Raw genomic sequence first — 25,192 nt, 5'->3', positions numbered from 1 at the left:
TGGCCGCTGGTGGGCAGAGTGCTTCTTCGCATTGTTCACCATCCGGGTCTGGTGGTGCTGGTGCCTCCGGATTGGCCTCGACGTCCGTGGTATGCGGATCTGGTGAGGCACCTGGTGGCGGATCCTCTTCCTCTGCCTCTCTCGGACGACCTTCTGACGCAGGGTCCCATTCCCATGTTCGACCCGTCTCCCTTCTGTCTTACGGCGTTGCTCTTGAAAGGGGTCGCCTTAGCAAGAAGGGATATTCAGACAAGGTGATCTCTACACTGTTGGGGTTCCGGAGGCTTTCTACCTCTCGGGCTTATGTGCGGGTTTGGGTCTCTTTGAGGAATGGTGTCGGGCGCGGGGAGTGACCTCTTTTCGCGCTTCCCTGCCTAACATTCTAGAGTTAAACTAAACTAAACTAAATCTTGGGTTTATATACCGCATCATCTCCGCAGATGGAGCTCGACACGGTTTACAAGATTAGGGAAGGAACGGAACTCCAATGGAATTATATAAGTAAGAGAGAAGAGAGGTTAGGTGCGAGAGTGCCACGAAGGGGACGGGGTTACGTTTTGGAGAAGAGCCAGGTCTTCAGATGCTTACGGAATGGTAGAAAGGGGCTCAAATTGCGGAGAGGGGAAGGGAGACTATTCCAGAGCTGAGCGATTCTGAAAGGGAGGGAAGACCCAAGTTTACCAACAAGGGAGATGCCTTTTAAGGAGGGGTAGGATAATTTTAATTTTTGCGTGGATCTAGTGGAGATTGGATTTGAGGAATTCCAGGATAGAGGGATAAGAAGAGGAAGGATACCGTGGAGGATCTTGAAGGTTAGGCAGACACACTTAAAGTGGACCCTGGAAATAACGGGAAGCCAGTGGAGCTTGGATAGGAGCGGTGAGACATGGTCAAATTTACTTTTTGAGAAGATAAGTTTGGCCGCGGTGTTCTGGATTAATTGGAGTCTGTGAAGGCTTTTCTTTGTTAAGCTTAGGTAAATGGAATTGCAATAATCCAATCTGGAGAGGATGATGGATTGAACGAGGACGGTGGTGGAAGCAGGACCTCACTTTCCTCAGCATGTGAAGGCTGCAAAAGCATTTTTTTATCAGGGAGTTGAGGTGGTCGTTGAAGGATAATGATGAATCTATGGTGATGCCCAGAACTTTGCTAGAGAACTCCAACTGAAGAGAGGAGCCTGTGGGCAGTGGGATGGAAGTGGGTAATTGATCAAGTTTAGGGCCGAGCCATAGTAGTTTGGTTTTGGACTCGTTCAATTTCATTTGTACAGTGTGAGCCCAGGATTGAAGGTTGGTTATGCAAGAAGAGATGTTAGCTGCGAGGTTGGTGAGGTTCGCGTCGGTCTCGAGGAGGACCAGGATATCGTCGGCGTAAGTGTAGAGTGTTTCTAGGGGGGATAGGTGGAGGAGATTCAGGGAGGACATATAAATGTTGAAGAGGATGGGAGATAGGGGGGAGCCTTGTGGGACTCCACATGTCGGTTTCCATGGGGGGGAAGAGGAACCATGTTTGGTGACGGTGTAAGAGCGAGAACGTAAGAAGTTCGAGAACCAGTCAAGGACTGTAGAGCTAATGCCTATCTCGGAGAGTAGGAAGATTAGAATGTCGTGGTGGACAACGTCAAAGGCAGCAGAGAGGTCGAATTGAAGGAGAACGGCAAATTTTATGCAGGATGGCCTGGATAGAGGCCTGGCTTGGTCTTCTCTCCGGGTTCATCTTGCGGCCCTGTCGGCTTTTCGAGGGTTGGTGTCAGGTCAGCGTTTGTCGGCTCTTCCTGATGTGATTCGGTTTTTGCGGGCGGCCAAGTTGCTTAGGCCTCCCCTACGGCCCTCGGTTCCCTCTTGGGATCTTAATCTGGTTCTCTCTGTTTTGGTGCGCTCGTCTTTCGAGCCCTTGGACGACTGTTCTTTGAAGGACCTTACTTTGAAGGCGGTCTTTTTGGTGGCCATTACTTCTGCTAGGCGTGTTTCTGAGCTGCAGGCTTTCTCTTGTAGGGCTCCCTTCTTGGAGTTTTCTAGGGAGCGGGTCGTCTTGCGGCCTGTTCCTTCCTTTCTGCCGAAGGTTGTTTCTCCTTTTTATGTCAATCAATCAGTGGTTCTCCCGGTCTTGGATGGTCGGGAGGGCTCTTCTGAGCAACGGCAGCTGCGCAAGTTGGATGTCGGTCGGGTCCTTCGCTCTTATGTGCAGCGGACCCAGGAATTCCGGAAGTCCGATCATCTTTTTGTCCTCCTGGCGGGTCCTCGTCGGGGAGCTGGCGCTTCTAAGGCTACTATTGCGCGCTGGATCAAGGAGACAATTGCTTCCGCTTGTCTTCTGAAACAGCAGCCTGTTCCGGAGTTTCTCAAGGCTCATTCCACTCGGGGTCAGGCGGCTTCTTGGGCTGAGTCGTCGCTTGTGCCTCCAGTGGATATTTGTAAGGCTGCGGTTTGGTCCTCCTTGCATTCTTTTGTTCGTCATTATCGGGTTGATGTGCAGGCGCGTCGGGACGCGGTGTTCGGGGAGCGTGTACTGGTATCGGCCCTTCGGGGGTCCCGCCCGTGAGAGGGACTGCTTTGGTACGTCCCATTCGTAAAGTTAACCTCTACTGGTCTGGAGAGTGCTAAAGAAGGAGAAATTAGGTTCTTACCTGCTAATTTACTTTCTTTTAGCTTCTCCAGACCAGTAGAGGTCCCCACCCTGTCTGTTGTTGTTGTTCGGGCCGTTGCGCGGGCAGTTTTTTGTGTTTTGCTGCGGGTTCTAGTATTTTTCTAGGGCCGGGGAGATTTGAAGAACAGCGGCTGTGGCTCGGCTGGCTTAGCTGGCGAGCTGTGGGGACATTTTCCTTCGGGTATTTCTCCTCTGCATTTTCCAACAGCATTTTTTGGGTATGTTAATTGTTACTCCTGTTCGGAGTATTGTGTTCTTTCTGTTTTCCAGTTCTTGGTTCTGCTTGGCTATTCGGCAGACTGAGGGAAATAGAGAAGAGGGGATAGGATATACTGTCCCACAGTTTTGTTTTCAGTCTCCACCTGCTGGTCATGATTAGATATATACCCATTCGTAAAGTTAACCTCTACTGGTCTGGAGAAGCTAAAAGAAAGTAAATTAGCAGGTAAGAACCTAATTTCTCCATCTTTGGGACAGTGCTATGAACAAGGCTGCCCTGTGAACTTCTAAAAGCTAAGTTACTCAGCATTTCATATTCTGCTCTTTTCACTGTTTTTCAGCATTTCTCTTCTCCTCCCTGTTTCTTACTTTAAAAAAGCAAAAAATAAAATAAAAATAAACCCTTCTCTTTCCTTTGTTAAATCGTATTTCCTCTTTCCCTTTCCCTTCATAGGAATAAGGGTAAGACTTATATTCCCACCAACCCCAAATAATTAGGACTACTCAAATCAAGTCAATTCCCTAGCAACAGCAGCAGATGAATCCAGAGACCAATGGGATAGCACACATCTACCAGCAGGCGGAGATAGAGAAACTGATTAACAGGTGGTCCCATTGGCTGGCACTCCTCCTGTATCTCCAGTATTCTCTATCTCCCAGCAGGAAATGGTCGCTATTCAACTAGCTTCTGAATTCTGGCTGTGACTGGAACTTTATTTTCTACTGTTGAGATTTCTCTTCAGTGAGACTGCCATTTTGTTTCTCCTGTTGAGGTTTCTCTTCAGTGAGCTGGCAATGCTATTTCTCCTGTTGAGATTTTCTCTTCAGTGAGACAGGGGTGTCCGGCTGAACGGTGCTGGCTTTAGGGGTTACACCTGGGCCCCCCCAGGTCCCTGCCTCACCCTCCCTCCATTGCTAGAGGGTCTGACTGGGTCTCAATATTTTTCTTCTTTCCCTTTTCTGTAAAAAAAATAAAAATAAAAAAAGAGACCACAGTTGCTCCATTCTGCTCTGTTACTGCTGCTCAACCAGCTTTAACTGGCTTCAACCGGCCCTAACAACAAGCTTGTGAGTATGTCTCTGTTTTTTTAATGTTGGTTGAACTTCAGGTTCTGTTTGGGAGTCTTAGTAATGTGGGTTCGGTCAATGTATTTTTAAGGAATGGATATTTTATTGAGGCTAAGTTTTATGACTAGAAATCCGTTGAGGGAGCCGGGACTTCCCGCCCTTTGCATGCACGGGCTTGGTTTCCTTGTTGGTTACAGCATGGCAGTAGCGGTGCCATTTCATGCTCGCACTTGTTCTCCTTGTTGGGTTCCAGTGCAGCAATAGTAGTCCTGTTTATTCTGAGGCTCTCTTCCATCGGTGTTTGTCACGGCCATGTGCAGCTGATTATGCAGGTGCCTGATTATGCAGGTGCGCGCATGAGATGGGACATGTTTTTTTCCGGCGCTGTGGGCCGTTCTTCTGGTTATTCCCCAAGTCTGATTTTCTTTCTATGCAAGCCGCGGCAGGATAAATTTTGCAGGGCTTGAATCCGACTATGTTTCTAGGAGCGTTGGTGTAGTGGCCACATGTCAGCGAGAATCAGGCGTGCGCTTGGGTCTCCGGCAATGGCGGGAGAGCTGCAGCGTTCCAGTAGTTTGTTTCCAGCTGACTTTGGTCAGGGTATGCTGGGGCTTCTCTCCTTTCCGGTTCAGACAAGTTGTATGTGTTTCACCAGCTTTGGGACAAGCTTGGGCAGATTTATATGTCTATATCTGTGTTCCTGCTGTACTCCCTTGTTTAATCGGACTCTGGGGTTAGCACTCAAGGGGATTACCAGAGAGACTCTGACCTGTGCTAGGTCACCAAGTCTCGGTTTGTCTCCGGACTGGGGCAACATACGGCAACTCACGGCACGGTGAGATCAGCAGTAAGATAGTGCCCTGTATTTCACACAGGTATCTCATTGTCTCTCTTGGGGTCCCTGCAGATTGAGCCTTTGTCTGTTGGTAACTGTCCTTATTTGGGCCTCTGTGCTGAGCTGCATGTCTCCAGTAGTGGCACAGGATATATATGCCTAAAGGTAGTACAAACAGTTTCCAAGTTCGGGCTGTCTCTATGGGCATAATGACACTGCGCATCTTCCTGCGGCCAGGACTCTCTTTCTCTATTTCTGAGGGGGCCTTGACTTCAGATTTCCATGATTATCACACTGGTTTCTCCTGTCGTCATTTTCTCATGGCACATGCTAGACGCCCCCCCCCCCATGACCAGTACAGCTCCTTTTAACCAGAAGCCAGTTACCTATTCTATCAAACCCGCGGAGGAACTCGCGCTATGTGGCTGTTAGCCTCATCCCTGAAGCTCTCATTAGCAATGTGAGCTTTGTCTGATACCTGTAAGGATGCTGTTGTTTTCCATGGGGCGGTAGATGCAGCATCTTGATTGAGTCTAGTACGTATTCACTTTAAAGGACATACGGATTTCGCTCATGTTGCATGGAGTTAGTACTGTTTTCATGGTTCCAGTATATTCCTCTTTACATTGTGAAGCTTGATTTTCCTAGGAGAATCTTCTTGCAGATACTACAGTTCTCATCCTGCCATTCCCTGACCTTCTGCACTTCATTCTGAGGGGATCTTGACTTCTTCCAATGACTCTTCAGGCTTTCTCATGAGGGAGAAGACTCTATAATGTCAGGTCAGGGGGCTGTGAAGATTTTTCAGGATGCTTGCAACTTTGCATCCTCCTCAGGTTTCCAGTTCGTTCTTGGAGTCTCTATGTTTTGTGTTTCCCTTTTCAGTGTTACTGGTCCTCAGGGCAATTCTTGTAGTTCTTCGGGAACTAAGGGACGTTGTTCCACTTACTGCATGGTGCCCAAGACGGGGGCATTGGGCTGGCTGGATCCCATTCTGCTGAATTAGTTTCTCAGGGTTACACATTTCTGCAGAAAAACTGGGAGAATATTTACATTTTCCCTATGGACTCCGAATCGGCACTAGGTTTGCTTGCTTCTCTTTGAGCAGCGCTTTCGGTTTAGGCACATGCCATTTCACCTACCCAAGGCTTCAAGAACATTTTAGAAAATGTGGGCAGTGGTACCGTTTTGGCACTATCAGGTGATTCACCTAATTTCTTCTTGACTGACTGCTTGATTTGGATGTCTTTCAGTCGGGCCATTTGACTGACACGAAAAGGGTGGTTTCTTTTCCTCAGTTCTTTGGATGTGAATCTTCGAATTTGCACAGCGCTCTTTTCTCCTGTACTATTTATAGGTATATCGGGGAGATGTTTTTATTCATATAGGAAAGAAATGTGTTTCTTCCCAGAGACTAGGGCGATGGGTCAGTCTCAGGTTTGCATTCTTCTTTGGTCACCCATGTCCCAGAGTATGGGATTCTGTACAGGTTATAGGATCCATGTTGCTGACTCCAATGGGAACCGGCTTGGTTTCCCATTATAACGCTACAGCAGTCGCTTTTGTTCCGGTGGTTCCCGGTATCTCTGGGCTCCAATTTGGTGGGCTCCTCATGCTCTGTATGATTTGGTAGCTCAGCGAGATTTCTCTTTTCAAAGGCATGCCTCGGTCTTTGCTGGACTAGCTCAGGGCCACCAAACATCCTGGGCTGTCGGGTTGGGGGGCTCGGTGCCTTCCCTTCTCAGCTCCAGGAGTCTGGTCTTAAGAGGCGACTGAGTACTTGTTCATTCTTCTACTCTTGAGCATGGTCAGGCTACCTTTCTGGAGCTTCAGACCATTCTTCCGGAATGCCGCTGAGGGTCCTTTCAGTCAGTATTATAATGGGGGTATTTCTCTACAGCTTGGGCAGTAGGTGATGTACTCAGTTGCCAGGTACAGTTGTTGTTCTACTTCAGTGGGTGGACCCTCATCTTGCTCTTCTGTTGACAGATAATTTTAAGGGTCAGGAAAAAAGTTTGGATAGGCTTTCTCTCCGCGAAATCTGAGCATGGCCCATTTATTGTATGTTACAGTGTACAGCACTGTGTACGCTCTGGAAAGTGTAAACGTTAGTAGTAGTGAAATCTTCTACATTCTAAATATTGGGAATTTTGGCTCAGGCGTTCCAGCTCTTTTTATGGACTTGAGATCTCCTGGAACTAGACCTCATGGCCTCGTCTCACAATTCAATGCTTCCTAGCTTCTTCGCCGGGCACAAGGAGTGGGAGTTAGAGGGGGTAACAGCGTGGCTTCTTTCTCACCTCAAACATATGGCGGCGTCCAAAGCCTCCATCGCATGATGGGTCCAGAAGGACATTCTTTATGCTTGCTTGATGGCAGGGAAGCGGTTGGCGAAAGAACTTCATGACCATTCCATCAGAATGATGGCTACTTCTTGGACTCGGTCCAGAGGTTTTTTCCTTGGAGGAGTTTTGTCTCGCGGCTACTTGGTCTTCCGAGAGTGCTTTCTCTCAGCATTACTGGTTGGATGTAGGGGCGCATGTGGTAGATGCGTTTAGTGCGTCAGTTGTTGCGGAGGCGGCATTTGCTTCCCACCCAGATTGAGGATTGCTTTGCTACATCCCATTGGTCTCTGGATTTATCTGCTGCTGTTGTTAGGGAAGGAAAAATTATGTTCTTACTTGTTAATTTTCTTTCCCTTAGACGCAGCAGATGAATCCAGAGCCCCACCCTTTCTGGATATTGTCTGTCGGTTTTTTCTTTTGCAACTTTCAAAGTTTGTTATTATTGAGGGTTGTATTCTGTATTATTGCCTTTTGAGATTTGTTATGGGAAAGAAGTTTTTTAAATGTTTTTTTTTCCATGCTATGCCTATTGATGGTTACGGATGCTTGGGCAAGAAGCTATACTGGAGATACAGGAGGAGTGCCAGCCAATGGGACCACCTGTTAATCAGTTTCTCTATCTCCGCCTGCTGGTAGATGTGTGCTATCCCATTGGTCTCTGGATTCATCTGCTGCTGTTGCTAGGGAAGGAAAAATTATGTTCTTTCTTGTTAATTTTCTTTCCCTTAGACGCAGCAGATGAATCCAGAGCCCCACCCTTTCTGGATATTGTCTGTCGGTTTTTTCTTTTGCAACTTTCAAAGTTTGTTATTATTGAGGGTTGTATTTTGAGATTTGTTATGGGAAAGAAGTTTTTTTTTCCCATGCTATGCCTATTGATGGTTACGGATGCTTGGGCAAGGAGCTATACTGGAGATACAGAAGGAGTGCCAGCCAATGGGACCACCTGTTAATCAGTTTCCCTATCTCCGCCTGCTGGTAGATGTGTGCTATCCCATTGGTCTCTGGATTTATCTGCTGCGTCTAATGGAAAGAAAATTAACAGGTAAGAACATAATTTTTCCTTCTCAACCAATCAAGATGACCTTTATTCTATGCAATCACTGTGGTGCTTTAATTCCAAGACATACTATTTGAGGCTTAAGGCTTGCCCCATCTGTCTTCAACTTGCTAGTATTAAGGAGGAACTCTACAAACTTAAACAGGAATTGAATACAATTAAAGCAGCTTCCATCACTCCACAAAATCATACCAACTCACCAACTCTACCTCAAAGAATAAAACAGCCCAGGAATAAATGGGTCACAGTAGGCTCAGGAAGACTGCGACATGTAACAGAGAAACATCCACCTTCACAAATATTAACTCTACAGAATTCCTTTGCTCCACTAGTACACTGCGATACTCAAGAAAACAGAAGGGAGGTGGGACTGGAACCAATGAAGGTAACTCAAGAGAACAAGCGCACCCTAAGCACAAATAAAAAAGCCCAAAACAGAAAATTATTACTGTTGGGGGGTTCCATCATCAGAGGTATTAACCTTGGAACACAAGGCGAGGAGACCAAAATAGTGAAATGTCTTCCAGGATCCTCAGCTATCAGGAGTTCCAGGCAAATACAGACTATAATTAAGGAAGAAACTAAGGATTTTAACACTGATGTTGTTATCCATCTGGGAACAAATGACCTGGCCAACAACTCCACACTTGCAGCACAGAAAGCTTTTCGGGAGCTTGGTGAGGGCGTGAAACCTTTTGTAAAGACTTTAGCTTTTTCTGAAATACTGCCTGCATATGGAAAGGGAGAGCAAAGAGTGAAAAACACAGAGGACTTTAATAGATGGCTCAAAGCCTGGTGTCATCAAGAAGGCTTCAGGTACATAGGAGGATGGGGAAATACATGGAAGGACAAGAAGCTATATTGCACTGATGGGCTACATATTACTACAGCAAGAAAAAGAAACCTTGCAGAGAAATTTAGACAATATTTTTCTTGGCATTTAAACTAGAAGTTGGGGGTGGTGCATGTACGAAGGACAATTATAGAGACCACCCCCGGCAAAAGAAAAGATGTGATAGTAATAAAGACTGCAACATAAGCAATATCAGCAACTCATTTCTTAGTATTGCAACAGAAAGTGAAACGAAACAAAAATCCATACGAAGTTTCAAGTTTAAGTTTCAAGTTTAATTTTCATTTGATGAATCGCTTATAACAATATCTAAGCGATGTACAATTTAAAAACCATCAGAATGTGGTAATACATTTAATTTACGAAAGTTAGACAAGAGACAGACAAATTGGACAAACGGGAAAGAGTGGGAAGGAGGGGGAAAGTTACAATTTTGTTATTTGTTAGAATTTAACATCAAAAGGAAAGCACATTGGGTAATAATGGGGCAAGATAAGATAGAAAAAAAAAAAAAAAGAAAAAAAAAAAAGAAAAGACAAAAAGAATGAAAGAACCTAAAATGTTACGTTTCATGAATCAAATGCATCTTGAAATAAATATGTTTTTAAAATTTTCTTAAAAGAGACGAGGTCTTTTTCGCTTTTGATAAAATTTGGAAGAGAGTTCCACAGTGTAGGGGCTTTCACGGAGAACATATCATTACGTCTTGTGCCTATGATTCTCAGCGAGGGGACTGAAAGCAATTGTGATGAGGAAGATCTTAAAGAGCGAGAAGAGTTATATGGGACAATCATTTTTTATATAAATTGGGGTTCATTAAAGCTCAATGTTTTGTATACCAAAAATAAAATTTTGAAAGTGATTCGGTGAGATATGGGGAGCCAATGTGAAAGGGGTAACATGGTCGAATTTTTTTGCTTTGTGAATTAATTTAACTGATGTGTTTTGGATGATTTGGAGTCGTCTCTTTTCTTTCTGGGTTATGTTAATTAGAAGAGAATTACAATAATCTAATTTAGAAATAATAAGAGAATGAACTAAGATATTAATTGGAATCCAAAAAGGTAGAAATTGAACGAAGGAGTCGTAATCTGTAAAAGCATGATTTAACTATTTCGCTAATGTGACTGTGAAATGAAAGATCTACATCGATTATTACACCAAGGATTTTCAGCTTAGAGACCGATTCTATAGGAGTATTATCAAGTACGAATGGTATTTTTGGAGTTATGTCTCCTTTCCAAGTGAAAAGCATTGTTTTTGTTTTTTGAGTATTTAGAACTAGTTTGTTATTGTTTAGCCAGTTTTTTATTAGTTCTAATTTGTCATTGATAATTTTTATTTCTTCTGCGTTTTCTGGGTTGAGAGGGTGCATGAGTTGAATATCATCAGCGTATGAAAAGGCTGTAAAACCTAGTGACTGTGAGATAGTGATAAGCGGGGATAGAAAAATGTTAAATAGAAGAGGAGATAGTATTGATCCTTGTGGAACACCATATGATGAAGAGAAGTTAGCAGAGTAGGCTTCATTGAATTTGACTCTCGAGATACGATCTGATAAAAAAGAAGTTAACCATTTTAGGAGATTATCGCTGAAAAATAGCTGGAAAGCGATGACCACAAATGCTCGCAGTCTAAGCAACAAAGTTCATAATCTGCAATCCCTGATATTAGAGGCAGATCTAGATATTGTCGCTATCACAGAGACATGGTTCAGTGAATCACATGGATGGGATGCAAACATACCGGGATATAATCTTTTTAGGAATGACAGAGATGGTCAAAAAGGTGGAGGAGTAGCTCTCTATGTAAAGATCAATATCCAAGCGACTGAAATGCAAGGGACCTGGGGAGAAGAAGAAGCGATATGGATCGCTCTGAAAAGAAAAGATGGAACTTCTATCTACATGGGTGTAGTCTATAGACCTCCGACTCAATCGCAGCAAATTGATAAGGATCTGATTGTGGATATCCAAAAGTTTGGAAGGAAAGAGGAGGTTGTGCTGTTGGGAGATTTCAACCTACCGGATGCGGACTGGAATGTTCCATCTGCGGAATCGGAAAGAAGTAGGGAGATTGTGGATGCCTTTCAAGAGGCTCTGCTCAGACAAATGGTGACGGAACCCACAAGGGAAAAAGCAATATTGAATCTGGTCCTCACAAATGGAGAGAGTATCTCTCTAATGTTCGAGTGGGTGCTCACCTGGGAAGTAGTGATCATCAAACGGTTTGGTTTGATATAACGGCTAAAGTGGAGAGTGGCCACACGATACTTAAAGTCCTAGATTTCAAATGTACGGACTTTAATGCAATGGGAGAGTACCTGAAGAAAGAGCTGTTACGATGGGAGGACATAAGAGAAGTGGAAAGACAGTGGTCTAAGCTGAAAGGAGCGATAAAAATGGCTACGGACCTTTATGTGAAGAAAATCAATAAAAACAAGAGAAAAAGGAAGCCGATATGGTTCTCCAACCTAGTGGCTGAGAAAATAAAGGCGAAAGAGTTGACGTTCATGAAATATAAAAAAACCCAAGAAGAGGAGAGCAGAAAGGACTACAGGGTGAAACTGAAAGAAGCCAAGAGAGAGATACGTCTGGCGAAAGCACAGGTGGAAGAACAAATGGCTAAAAATGTAAAAAAGGGAAACAAAAATTTTTTCAGATATATTAGTGAAAGGAAGAAGATGAAAAATGGAATTGCTACGCTAAAAGATGCTGGAACCAATATGTGGAGAGTGATAAGGAGAAAGCAAATATGCTAAACAAATACTTCTGTTCTGTGTTCACAGAAGAAAATCCTGGAGAAGGACCGAGATTGTCTGCAAAGTTATACGAGAAAATGGAGTAGATTCTGCGCCGTTCACGGAGGAGGGTGTTTATGAGCAACTTGAAAAACTGAAGGTGGACAAAGCGATGGGACCAGACGGGATCCATCCCAGGATACTAAGGGAGCTCAGAGAGGTTCTGGCGAGTCCTATTAAAGACTTGTTCAACAAATCTCTGGAGACGGGAGTGATTCCTGGGGATTGGAGGAGAGCGAATGTGGTCCCTATTCATAAAAGTGGTCACAGGGATGAAGCAGGAAACTACAGGCCGGTGAGCCTCACTTCAGTTGTTGGAAAAATAATGGAAGTGTTGCTGAAAGAAAGGATAGTGTACTTCCTTGAATCTAATGGGTTACAGGATCCGAGGCAACATGGCTTTACAAAAGGTAAATCGTGCCAAACGAACCTGATTGAATTTTTTGATTGGGTGACCAGAGAGCTGGATCGAGGACATATGCTAGATATAATTTACTTGGATTTCAGCAAAGCCTTTGATACAGTTCCTCATAGGAGGCTGTTGAACAAACTTGAAGGGCTGAAGTTAGGACCCAAAGTGGTGAACTGGGTAAGAAACTGGCTGTAGTACAGACGCCAGAGGGTGGTGGTTAATGGAAGTCGCTCAAAGGAAGGAAAGGTGACTAGTGGAGTCCCTCAGGGTTCGGTGCTGGGGCCAATCCTGTTCAATATGTTTGTGAGTGACATTGCTGAAGGGTTAGAAGGAAAAGTGTGCCTTTTTGCAAATGATACCAAGACTTGTAACAGAGTAGACATCGAAGAGGGAATGGAAAATATGAAAAAGGATCAGCCGAACATGCTGGTTCAGTTCTGCTCAAGTTTACCTGCAATCTCTCTGCCGCCGCACAGCGGCAGCCCGTCTGGACTCCGCCTCCTTTTTCAGCCGGTACATGCTCTTTAAATTCTACCTCTTTGCGGCGCAGGCCATTATCACCAGAAGCACTGCTACTCTTCACTTGCACGTCACACTTTGGAACAGTACTAATTTTAACTGTTTAGTATTTATTCTTTTATTGTTTGTTTTAGCTTACTTTTAACTTGTGTTTTCAATAGTTTACTTGCAATCTCTGTGCCGCCGCACAGCAGCGGCCCATCTGGACTCCGCCCCCTTTTCCAGCCGGTACATGCTCTTTAAATTCTGCCTCTTTGCGGTGCACGCCATTCATGCTCCTTATTGCGATCCTTTGTGCGCGACTCTTAGGGTGTAGACCAAACTGCAGTGTCTTCCCAAGTAAGTTTAGTAATAAACTTCTTTTTACCATTTTATTTATATTCGGCTTTCTCTTTGGCTACTATATTTTATAATGGTCATTTATCTGTTTGCTTGCATTTCTCTAATAGACCTTTAAATATGGAAAACTCTCCTTCTAATATTCCTGTTTTACATAGTAATCGTCTAACTAAACCAATCAGTAAGACACTCTCCTCTCAATCTAGAGAATGTTATAATATTCCTTTATTTCCTCAACATTATGCTTCCTTAGAAAATGAAATCCCAACCTTCCCAAAACATAAACAAATTAAAATTGGACTACTTAATATTTGTTCCCTTAAAACTAAATATCATTTAATTAAAGATCTCATTACTCAATTCTCTTACAGTGTACTATGTTTAGTGGAAACATGGCTTACTGAAGGAGAAAAAGCGTACCTTTCCTATGCTTGCCCTCCAGGTTTCTCTTATCTGTATAACCATCGTCTTTTTAAACGCGGAGGAGGTCTGGCATTATATTTCAGGATTCCCTAGCAGTAAGTGTAGATTACTCTCCAATCAATTCTCCAATTGAATTCCTGCAATTTACTTTAAGTACTAAGCCTAAACTTGATGCACTTCTTATCTATCTTCCACCACCTGTCAACTGTACAAATCTGTCTCAGTTACAATCACTTCTTTTTGACTTTGGATCCTCCACCACTAATCCTTTGATTTTAGGGGATTTCAATAACTACACCAAAGATATTCTTTCCCAGCTTAACGATTTAGATCTGTGTCCATTTTTAACTACTCCAACACACCAAGCAGGTCATACAATTGATATGATTATAACCTCTCTTGTTACTAAGGTTAATTACCAATTAAACTCTTGTCTTCCAATTCCTGGTCCGATCACTTTTTGATATCAATATCTTATTTAACTTCCTTGTCAAAAACAAATACAACATCTCAAATTATTAAGTATAGAGATTTCAACAGCCTATCGTTAGATTCAATTGTGGAAAATTTTAATTTAGACTTTTTGGACTCAAAGAATTATTCCATAGAAGAGCTCTTATTTCAATGGAATTCTTCCACAAAACACCTATTAGATACTTTAGTTCCGCCCCAAATAAAAACTATTTCGGCAAGAAAGAAAGCTAATCCTTGGTTTACTACAGAACTTTGCTTAATCAAAAAGCAACTTAGATCATTGGAAAGAAATTGGAGGAAAAATAAGAGCCAATTAAATTTTGATAAATTTAAAGATCAATCTGACATGTATAAAAATAAAATAAATCAAGCAAAAAAGAAATACTATTCTAATCAAATTTTCAAAGCTAAAAATGTCTCTACGCTTTATACCATCTTAAAAGCAATCTCTCCTACTTATAAAAAACACACTCACGTTACCAATTCAGTCCCCTCAGCACAAGAACTTGCTAACTATTTTTCAAAGAAGATTAAGGATATAAGGGAAAATCTATTAAAGATAAATTCTTCAACTTCAGTTTTTGAGCCAGAACCTGGATCAACTCTGCCTTTAAAATGCTCATATTTTAATCTTCCTACTCTAGGCGAGCTCGAATCTCTTATGAAAACTATTAATAATAAGGGGACACAGGTTGAAATAATTCCTCCTTTTATTATTAAAAGATACTTTACAATTTTTGGTCCTTTAATACTAACCTTGATTAAAGAAAGTCTGAAGCAAAACATTATGCCATTAGATTGGAAAAAAGCCATCATCCTCCTATTTTGAAAGACCCAAAAATTAATTCTGATGAAAAATCAAATTATAGGCCCATTGCAAATATTCCTTACTTAGCCAAGTTAACAGAAAAAATAGTATTCAACCAAATCTCAGAATTTGTAGAAAAAACAAATGTTCTTCATCCAAATCAAACAGGCTTCAGACAATATCATTCCACGGAACATTCCTTAATAGGCATGACATCTTCCATACTCTATCATCTTGACCATCATTCATCTGTCCTTCTGATTTCAATTGATCTCTCATCAGCTTTTGATACTATCGACCATGCTCTTTTACTAAATAAACTTCAATCTATCGGTATCTCAGATCAAGTACTTTCTTGGTTTCATTCCTATTTTGACAATCGCTCTTCCACTGTTGTCTTTAATAATACTACTTCTGAAAGTTTCTCAGTTCCATATGGAATTCCGCAGGTATCGATTCTCTCTCCTCTTCTATTTAATATTTTTCTTGCATCCCTCATTACCCTCTGTCAATCTATTGGTTTTACCGTATTCGCTTATGCGGATGACATACAGCTTCTACATTCCCTGGATCCCAACAGTTCCCTTGAAGTATCCACTATTAATGCAAAACTTGAACAGATTCATCACTGGCTTGAATTAAATAGATTGGCGCTAAACATTGATAAAACAAACGTTATGCTCTTTCCTTGGAAAGACAGTTTTATTCTTTCTTTCCCAATCACCATTAAAGGCATTTCTTTGAAATTGATACATAAGATCAGGATTCTCGGAATTATTTTTGATGAAAAACTAACCTACCATGATCATGTTAGTTATGTCGTAAAATCTACTTTTTACAGGCTCCGTCAAATTCGCTCAATGGCAAAATATTTATGCCCCAAATCTTTAAATATACTGGTTCACTCTTTGGTCATTTCCAAGATTGACTACTGTAATGCCTTATTTAAAGGACTAGCTCAAAAAGAAATCAAACGTTTACAAATTATTCAAAATGCCTCAATCAAGCTTATTGAGAAAGCTAAGAAATTTGATCACGTTACTCCTTTACTTGAGAAAGCACATTGGTTACCAGTTGCTTATCGAATAATGTATAAATTATGTCTGCTCACTTTCAAATCCATACTATTCAAAACCCCAGCATTTATTCATAAAGTTTTAATTCCTTATACTACTTCGAGATTACTACGGTCAACAGAACAATATTTATTGGTCGTTCCTTCTTTAAAAGTTATTAGTACACGACGTCATTCTATCTTCTCGGTTACAGCTCCCCAAGCTTGGAATGCCCTGCCAATTTACTTAAGAGAGGAAAGAGTTCTAGACAAATTTAAGAGCAAACTTAAGGGCTTCCTTTTTAAAGATGCTTTTAGTGATTAACTGAATTTCTTATGTTTTTAATCTCTCCTTAAATTACAATAAATTTCTTCCCCTTTTCCCAATGTGTTATTAACCTTAATTGTTTCTTTTATATTCAATTGTATTTCTTCCTGTAACTTTCCCATTGTTTGATCTTGTATGTAAAAATAGTCTTGTTAGTCATGTTTAGTCATGTTATATTATGTTATGTATTTAATGATATTTTAATATGTTTAGTAATAATTTTGTTAGTCATGTATGTTTCCCTTGACTTTGTAATTTTTAGCTGTACATCGCTTAGAATTTGGAATAGGCGATTAATCAAATCTTATAATAAACTTGGAAACTTGGAAAGTTAGAGGAATGGTCTAATGCCTGGCAACTAATATTCAATGCAAAGAAATGCAGAGTAATGCATTTGGGGGATTAATAATAGGAAGGAACTGTATATGCTGGGAGGAGAGAAGCTGATATGCACGGACAGGGAGAGGGACCTTGGGGTGATGGTGTCCGAAGATCTAAAGGTGAAAAAACAGTGTGACAAGGCAGTGGCTGCTGCCAGAAGGATGCTGGGCTGTATAAAGAGAGGCGTGGTCAGTAGAAGGAAGAAGGTGTTGATGCCCCTGTACAGGTCATTGGTAAGGCCCCACTTGGAGTATTGTGTTCAGTTTTGGAGACCATATCTGGCGAAGGACGTAAGAAGACTTGAGGCGGTCCAGAGGAGGGCGACGAAAATGATAGGAGGCTTGTGCCAGAAGACGTATGAGGAGAGACTGGAACCCCTGAATATGTATACCCTAGAGGAAAGGAGAGACAGGGGAGATATGATTCAGACGTTCAAATACTTGAAGGGTATTAACGTAGAACAAAATGAGAAAGGAAAATGGTAAAACCAGAGAACATAATTTGAGGTTGAGGGGTGGTAGATTCAGGGGCAATGTTAGGAAATTCTACTTTACGGAGAGGGTGGTGGATGCCTGGAATGCGCTCCTGAGAGAGGTGGTGGAGAGGGAAACTATGGCTGAGTTCAAAGAAGCGTGGGATGAACACAGAGGATCTAGAATCAGAAAATAATATTAAATATTGAACTAAGGCCAATACTGGGCAGACTTGCACGGTCTGTGTCTGTATATGGCCGTTTGGTGGAGGATGGGCTGGGGAGGGCTTCAGTGGCTGGGAGGGTGTAGATAGGCTGGAGTAGGTTTTAATGAAGATTTCGGCAGTAGGAACCCAAGCACAGTATCGGGTAAAGCTTTGGATTCTTGCCCAGAAATAGCTAAGAAAAAAAATTAAAATATTTAAATTGAATCAGGTTGGGCAGACTGGATGGACCATTCGGGTCTTTATCTGCCGTCATCTACTATGTTACTATGTTACTCCTCGGGTGCATTCTCGTCTCGCGGTGAGCTAGCTCCCAACGGCGGCGGCTGTAGAGGGGCTCAAGGTGATGTCCAGCACAGCACTACTCTCTGACAGCTCTCCCATCTTTTTCTTTTTTTATGATTTTTTAAAATACTGGTTAATTGCAGTCATTAAACCAATTAAGTTAGGTGGCTGTAAGGTAGCAACTGCCCCCTAACTTTCAGCAGCTGTTATAGAATCCGGCCCTATATGCTTTCTGGTAAGTAGAAAAAGAAAACAGTGCTTTGAAAATATTTAAAAAATAATGTAGTTATGGAAATTATTGCATTTGCACCTTCTGCCTTGCTTTTTAGGGTATGTATATATAACTTCATGCCAGTGTTCCTATGTAACATGTAAATCAGTGTTATTCAGCCACCGGTGCCGGTCCACAGGGCCAGCACTTGCATTGCGCCTGAGACAGTGTTCTTCAACTGCTGGTCCGCAGTGCAATCAATGTGGCAATATCTTCGGCCGGCTCTGTCTTCCTCATTGCTGCGGCCACTCGATCTTTTGATTTAATCCATCCAGTTCTTACAAATGCAGGCGAAAAATCCATTCCAGCTCTTTTTTGTGTAAAGCCAATCTCCTGTCTCTTCCTCTTGGCATCGGTGGCACATGATCTAAAATGAAAGAACTGAATTCCCTGATGTATTAAAATGTTCAACCAATGGTTGTTGCACGTCAGATTACTCCATTGTTCACTCATCCATACCCGAAAGGGTCTTGACATTTGCCCAATGTATAACTTCGAGCAAGAGTATAAAATTACAAAAGGGGTGTCACAGGAAGTTTTGTGTCTATGGTGGCTTTGCCACTGCTGGTTTCCAAATGAGCAATCAGTATTCCCAATACCATAGGTGCCATGCCCAATGACCATGCAACAACAGCCATCGGTGGATTTCGGTTCCACAGGTTCCCAAGCCTGTTTGGGGGTTTCTTTTCCACAAGATCTCAAGCCTGTTTGTGGGTCTCTTTTAGGATCCCAAGCCTGCATTATCTGGACTACTTGAACTTTTGTGAGGCTTCATTAATCTGCAGCTGATTCATTTCAGGAAAACTATACTGCCGACTAGATGATGTCACTGAAGGAGTTGGAGTAGCTGCAATGATATTCTACTCTGTAACCCAGCAAGTTTCACTTCTTGAAGGCTAGATGCGGATGCATAAAGCTTGTTAAGGCATCTCTCTGTCCAGTGGAGGTTTCATATATGTTTCCAATCCACCCTCTTTTGTTAATATTCTCTTCAAAATCTGACATCTATAACCTAAAAATTGAAGCACACAATCTGAATCAGAGATCTTGGCACAGGTTCAGATATTTTAAAAATATCTGACTAAAGCACGTGAATGGAGCCAAACAACAAACAAATGGCTAAAATAATTGGTAATAATGGATTCAAGAAGGCCTACTTAAGCCTATGAATTCTAAATGTAAAAAAATATTTTAATATTAGGAAAATACAAATAGTACGCAAATATTATACATAGCAACCAACTGATAAACCCAGCGCTGCTTTCAATGGAGAATACTGGAAAATGAACAGCAAATAAAGCACAAAATATAGCACCAATCACTAAACTCACTCACCACCAGAAAAGCACATATTACAACAATACTGTCGAATTTTTAAAAAAATTTGACAAGCATAAAACAGAAATAGTGGTATTCAAATCAAACATAAATGCAAATCTGCTAAGCATTCCTAACTTTGAGGTGAATTTGTACATTTATGATAGTGGCACTGCGTCATCTCTGTCCTGACTCGATTATTATGGATGTACTTTGTAACCCGTTCAGGGCTCCTTTGGGAGGATGGGCTAAAAAATTGAATAAATAAATAAAAATAAATAACATGTATCTTAAAGTAAAATTTTCTCTTTCAAACAGTATTACTTTTAGGAAGATATAGGCAGATTCCTTTTTTTATAATTGACCCTGATTAATTTCAACCCCCATGTCAAAGATGCCAAATTTGAAAGAATGTTATGATGCAGCAATTCGTGCAGATTTGAGAGTGTAGTGTCCAGTGTGAGGGTAATCTATGATAAAAATCTGACGTCTGTATTTACTCTTGCTGTGGAGCTATATAGCAGCTGATAAACTGGTTTGCCTCCTAACTTTCCCAATGCACCTTTAATGTATGTGTTGGTAGTTCCTCTTCTGCTGCTACCCCGCTAGCAGTTTGTGTACCCCAGGGCTCTGTCTTAGGATTTCTTCTCTTCTCTCTCTACACCTCTTCCCTCGGTGCCCTGATCTCCTCTCATGGCTTCCAGTATCAGAAAATAATAGTAAATATTAAAGAACTAAGGCCAGTTCTGGGCAGACTTGCACTGTCTATGTCTGTATATGGCCGTTTGGTAGAGGATGGGCTGGAGAGGGCTTCAATGGCTGGGAGGGTGTAGATCAGGGCGGCCCAAGTCCGGTCCTCGAGATCTACTGGCAGACTAGGTTTTCAGGATATCCACAATGAATATGCATGAGAGAGATTTGCCTGCACTGCCTTCTTGGTATGCAAATCTATCTCATGGATATCCTGAAAACCTGGCCTGCCAGTAGATCTCGAGGACTGGACATGGGCAGGCTGGACTGGAGTGAGCTTTGACGGAGACTTCAGTAGTTGGAACCTAGAGCTTTGGATTCTTGCCCAGAAATAGCTAAGAAGAAGGAAAAAAAAACCCAACAAATTTTTAGATTGAATCAGGTTGGGCAGACTAGATGGACCTTTCAGGTCTTTATCTGCCGTCATCTACTAGGTTACTAGGACTCCCAGATCTAACTCTCTACACCTGAAATTTCACCTAAAGTCCAAGCAAAAGTCTCTGCTTGTTTGGCTGACATTGCTGCCTGGATGTCCTGCCGTCATCTGAAACTAAATATGTCCAAGATTGAGCTGCTTCTCTTTCCTCCTAAACCCTCTGCTCCTCCTTTCTCCATCTCTATAAATAATACTGTCATTATTCCAGTCTCCTCTACTTGCAACCTAGGAGTGGTCTTCGATTCTGACCTCTCATTTTCTACTCAAATCCAACAAGCTGCTAAGACCTGTCGCTCCTATCTCTTCAATATCACCAAAATTCGCCCCTTCCTCTCTAAGCACATTACCAGGATCCTTGTCCAAGCTCTCGTAACCTCACGCTTAGATTACTGCAATATATTCCTAACTGGTAACCCTAAGTGTCGCCTCATCTTCTACCAACCTTGCTACATTCATGTCACCCTCTCCTTAAGTCATTTCACTGGCTCCCTATCTGCCATCACATACAGTTTAAGATCTTATTGCTGACCCACAAGTGTGTTCATTCTGCTGCTCCTCAATATCTCTCCTTGCTTCTCTCTCCTTATCCACCTCCCAGAGAACTCCATTCCTCAGATAAGTCACTCTTAGCGTTACCCTTCTCCTCCACTGCCAATTCCAGACTTTGTTCCTTTCATCTAGCTGTCTCCTATGCCTGTAATAAATTACCCATGTTTGTCCATCAAGCCCCTTCCCTTGTTTAAAAGCAGACTGAAAACTCATCTTTTTGATATAGCTTTCAATCCTTAACCCAACTCCTTGCCCTCCAACCCAGCCAGCTGATTAACCGTTCCCCTTAACTGTATCCATGACATCCTGTTTGTCTGTCTTGCCTGTTTAGATTGTAAGCTCTTTCGAGCAGGGACTGTTTTCTTACTCTTTGTGACTCTGTGCAGTGCTGCGTGCGTCTGGTAGCGCTATAGAAATAATTCATAGTACTTTGAGCAAAATTTTCAGATCGGCTTTTGTATCCATGATGCTCATACTAGCATCTTTGTAACTAGCACATAAAGTTATGCTGGACTACTCTTGACCAATTACTCTCAATTTTATAAGCAGCTAAAAATGACACTTTATTTATCTCTGTGCACAGTGCTGCCAAAATCCAGCCAGATAAGTGGGTCTAGCTCAGTGACTATTGCAGTTAGGAATCTAAAATCTTAGGAAAATTATCTTAGTACCCTGACTACTCTATGTACAGATTTTGAACAAAATCTGAAACAATGAGAGGACCATTAGACCAATGGTTCCCAACCCTGTCCTGGAAGACCCCTAATGAATATGCATGGAGCAGATTTGCATGCCTGGCACCTCCATTTTATGCAGATCTCTCTCATGCATATTCATTAGGGCAATCCTGAAAACCCGAATGGCTTGGGGGTCCTCCAGGACAGGGTTGGGAAACACTGCATTAGACTACGTGGCATGGAATGATGCATTAATTCTGCTTGATAGCTAACTAGCAGAACTTAGCAGCCTTCTCTGCAGGTAGAGTGTCCACGAATTCTGTCACACTGTACACCAAGTTCAAGTGGAGGCTGATGTAGAGCTGAAAGGCCTGTATGCGAGAAATCAGCACAGCGCTCTGAAAAATCTTCCAAATTAGGGCATCCAGACATGTGTATGAAATCTTTGGCCCTTTTGAGAAGCCTTAGGTGCCTGGGCCAGTCAGAGCCTTAGGCCCCTCTCCGGTATGTCTTCCAGTTTAAAAGTGTGGGGGTTGTTGGGGGTGGGAGACCCCAGCGGCTGGAGGGAATGAGCATCCCTCCTGCCATCCCATTACTGTCTGGAGACTCATTCCAGATGATTCTGCAAAGTTTATTTTCTACTTAGATGACAGCTTCCCTCCATCCCTTACATATTAGCTAGGGAATTCCACATGTGAGAATATGCTGCCTGCTTGTTCTGGGATAATGCAGTTATTTACCCCAAGACAGCAGGCAAATATTCTCATAACCCTCCTGCCTCCCCTAGTTGGCTTCTTAGCTTGTTTACTGAACTGATGGTCCTGTGAGCTGACGTCGGGCAGGAAGGCACTCACAGATGCGCAGTACGAGCGGTCTCGAGACTTCTAGGAAGTTAAAGTGACAATACACTTTTCTTGTACAATCCCACTTTATTCTGGGATCAGTGATTATTTCCCTCTACCCATCAGGACTTTGTAGAAAGCCTCAAACTTCAGAGTCTTAAACCCATCCCCCTCTTACCTCATCAATGTCCCTATGAACATCAGTTCTTCCTCCTACAAGCCAGGTTGTAGGAGCTTGTCTTTTCTGCTCATGTTTTATTTCATGTGATTTCAGTCTGTGTGTTTGCGATTTTCACCCTTGTGCTGCAGAGATTCCCTAAGGGGGGGGGCAGCTCTGACTGCTGGAGATCGCAGACGTTTGGGAAAAGTCTGCTTCTGGAGGGTTCCCTGCTTGTCAGTAAGCCCTCTGGACAGCCTGCACATCAGATCAGGGCTCAGGGACTGTTCCCTTGGGAGCTAGCTCATCCTAGGTTTGTCCATTAGTGGATCGAGCGCAGGCTGTGAGGTTTTGTGGAGGTGCGCCTGGGATTGGATTTTATTTTCTAGACTGGGAGATTATCCCTCCCCTCTGTCTCGACTAGGGAATTCTTTCTGAGCCCTTTCCTTCTTGGGAGACAGGGTCACCAGCTCTTAATATTTAATAATCATTCATACATGCAAATCAAAAACCTGTAAATTTTTTTTACATTAATTAGTAGATAGTAGATACATCTTGCTCAGCATCTGGTCTTTCTGATATCAGAATTCCAAATGAAGCCATTGTGAAATGGTGTCTCATTAACACAGGCCTACAACCTGCACTATAGGCTTCTGTGATGTAAGTATCACCTCTCACTTTTGGTTTTATTTAACAAATTGCCAGATACTTTAATATGTGCAAGATCAACATGTTGAACCTGAACCGCTGCACAACAGGGGAAGAGAGGGCTTTGTTTCATTTTCATATAATTTTCTGGTGCATTTTGGCAGTTTGCATTTTCCCCCGATACTTAAGCTATGACTTTTTTCTTTTCCTTTTTTATATTTTAGGAGTGGCAATAAGCACATATGCCAAGTATTGTTACAGCAAACTACAGAAAGCAGCCTTGATGGGAGCAAAGAAGGTAATGGCCTTTATCTCTATACAACAGCTTTGGAATTGATAACTGAATGCAACAATGTTCTGATGATAAAAAGATAACGACACTTTCAGATTTTGCTGTTAACAGTATAGGTACTCGTATGCTCTCGTATACAATTTAGGATTTTATTGAACCATTTAGAGTTTTAATAAAGCATACAATAAATGGGGTAGCTAAAGTGGATTTTCCATGAGATCCTTTGGAAAGATGGGCAACAGTTTATCTCTCCAGACACAATTTATAATTAAACTCTCTACCTTCTAGTGGCAGCTCAGTGCACTCTGACAGCTGGGTAGAAAAATCCATTGCTTTCTAAGTTGTTTGCAAGGGCAATATCTGACAAAATGGTCCCTCAGGCAAGGGTTGCTTTCTTCAGCTATATTTTGGGGTGGCATGTATGCCCATAACCTGATGGGTAGACAAGGCTCAGTTAGGAGCCCTTATGCAGTAAAGTGCTTGCTGACACATAAGTAGAAAAGATTTAAGTTTAAAACCATTGTTCCCTGCAATTGAACTGCCAAGATTAAACTACAGGAAGAAGGGTTTGTGAGCAAGGCAGCAGGACTGTTAAGACCTTGTCAGGACCCAGAGACTAATAGGCTATTGCCTTTGGAGTGATATTGTAGTTTCTCCTAGAGAATGACACGGTGGCGGTTACCCGCGGCTAACCATGGGTAACCCGCCGAAACGGGGAAATAAAAATAGCAGTCGCTGTGGGGATGGGGACAAGGCCATTCGCTGCCCCGTGGAGCAGTGAATGGTCTTGTCTCTGCAGTGAGGCATCAAGGATTGCGCGGTCCCCGCAGCCCCCACCCGCCCGCCCACCCAATCAATCAGTCGTAGAGTTTAGCCAGCTCCCTCCCTCCCTCCACCTCATCTTAGTTTGCACTGCAGGCTTTCTTTTTCGGCAACCCGCACGCTTTCAAAGAGCCGCGCACGCGCGGCTGCTCAGTGTTCAATCTTCTGCTGTGATGCAACCGGAAACAGGAAGTTGCAGCAGAGCAGAAGATTGAACACTGAGCAGCCGCGCGTGCGCAGCTCTTTGAATGCGTGCGGGTCGCCAAAAAAGAAAGCCTGCAAACTGGATCAAGTCCCAAAAATGGTTCAGTCTGAGATTCATCTTGGTGAAGTAAATTGTCATCTAACGAAGAAAATTCATTGCTTTTTATATGATCACTGAAATGACTCATCTGAGGAGAGCCAGCTGATGCAGGAAAGTTCATGTCCACAGAGGACAATTTGGAACTGCTAAAGCTGCCCTGAGGATGTGCTGAATGCAGCATTTGGAAATGATTTGAATTCAGTGTTGCACTGGGGTTAAGAATATGCTGGGTAGTTTCTTCCTTGGTCCCGGTTGCAGCTGAAAAAGCATCACTTATAGGAAAATCTGTTAGAGAGTGAGTTGATTGGCTGGTACTAAGAGCTGAGGATGACTGCAAAAGACCATTAGCGTGCTGCGATCAGGCAGGTGGGGGCTGCTGGACCGCACACTGGAAGGAGGGAGTGAAAGTGAAAAGAATTCTGTGCCAAGGGGATGAAGAGGGAAAGAAAAACCCACAGCAGGAAAGAAAGGGGAGGACAGGCAGGTGAGCCAGATGCTGGAAGCAGGGGGGGGGAAGAAAGAGGGAAATAAGCTACATGGGGTTGAAAAGAAGAGACACACTGGTATGGAAGAGGAAGA

General features: G+C 42.7%; 1 protein-coding gene across 3 annotated transcripts in view; it reads left to right on the top strand.

Annotated features, from left to right (window-relative positions):
• ARHGAP39 (Rho GTPase activating protein 39) overlaps positions 1-25,192 on the top strand; it is a 295,579-nt gene that overhangs the window by 210,275 nt on the left and 60,112 nt on the right. For all 3 annotated transcript variants that reach the window (XM_033933771.1, XM_033933770.1, XM_033933772.1), the window contains one exon: positions 23,420-23,493. In XM_033933771.1, coding sequence (XP_033789662.1) covers positions 23,420-23,493 — 74 coding nt within the window. The remainder of the gene's footprint in view (positions 1-23,419; positions 23,494-25,192) is intronic.

The sequence above is a fragment of the Geotrypetes seraphini genome, chromosome 2 (assembly GCF_902459505.1).
Source record: "Geotrypetes seraphini chromosome 2, aGeoSer1.1, whole genome shotgun sequence".
NCBI classification, from domain to species: domain Eukaryota; kingdom Metazoa; phylum Chordata; class Amphibia; order Gymnophiona; family Dermophiidae; genus Geotrypetes; species Geotrypetes seraphini.
Note: the sequence above shows the minus strand (reverse complement) of the source record. Positions and strands in the feature narration are given on the sequence as shown.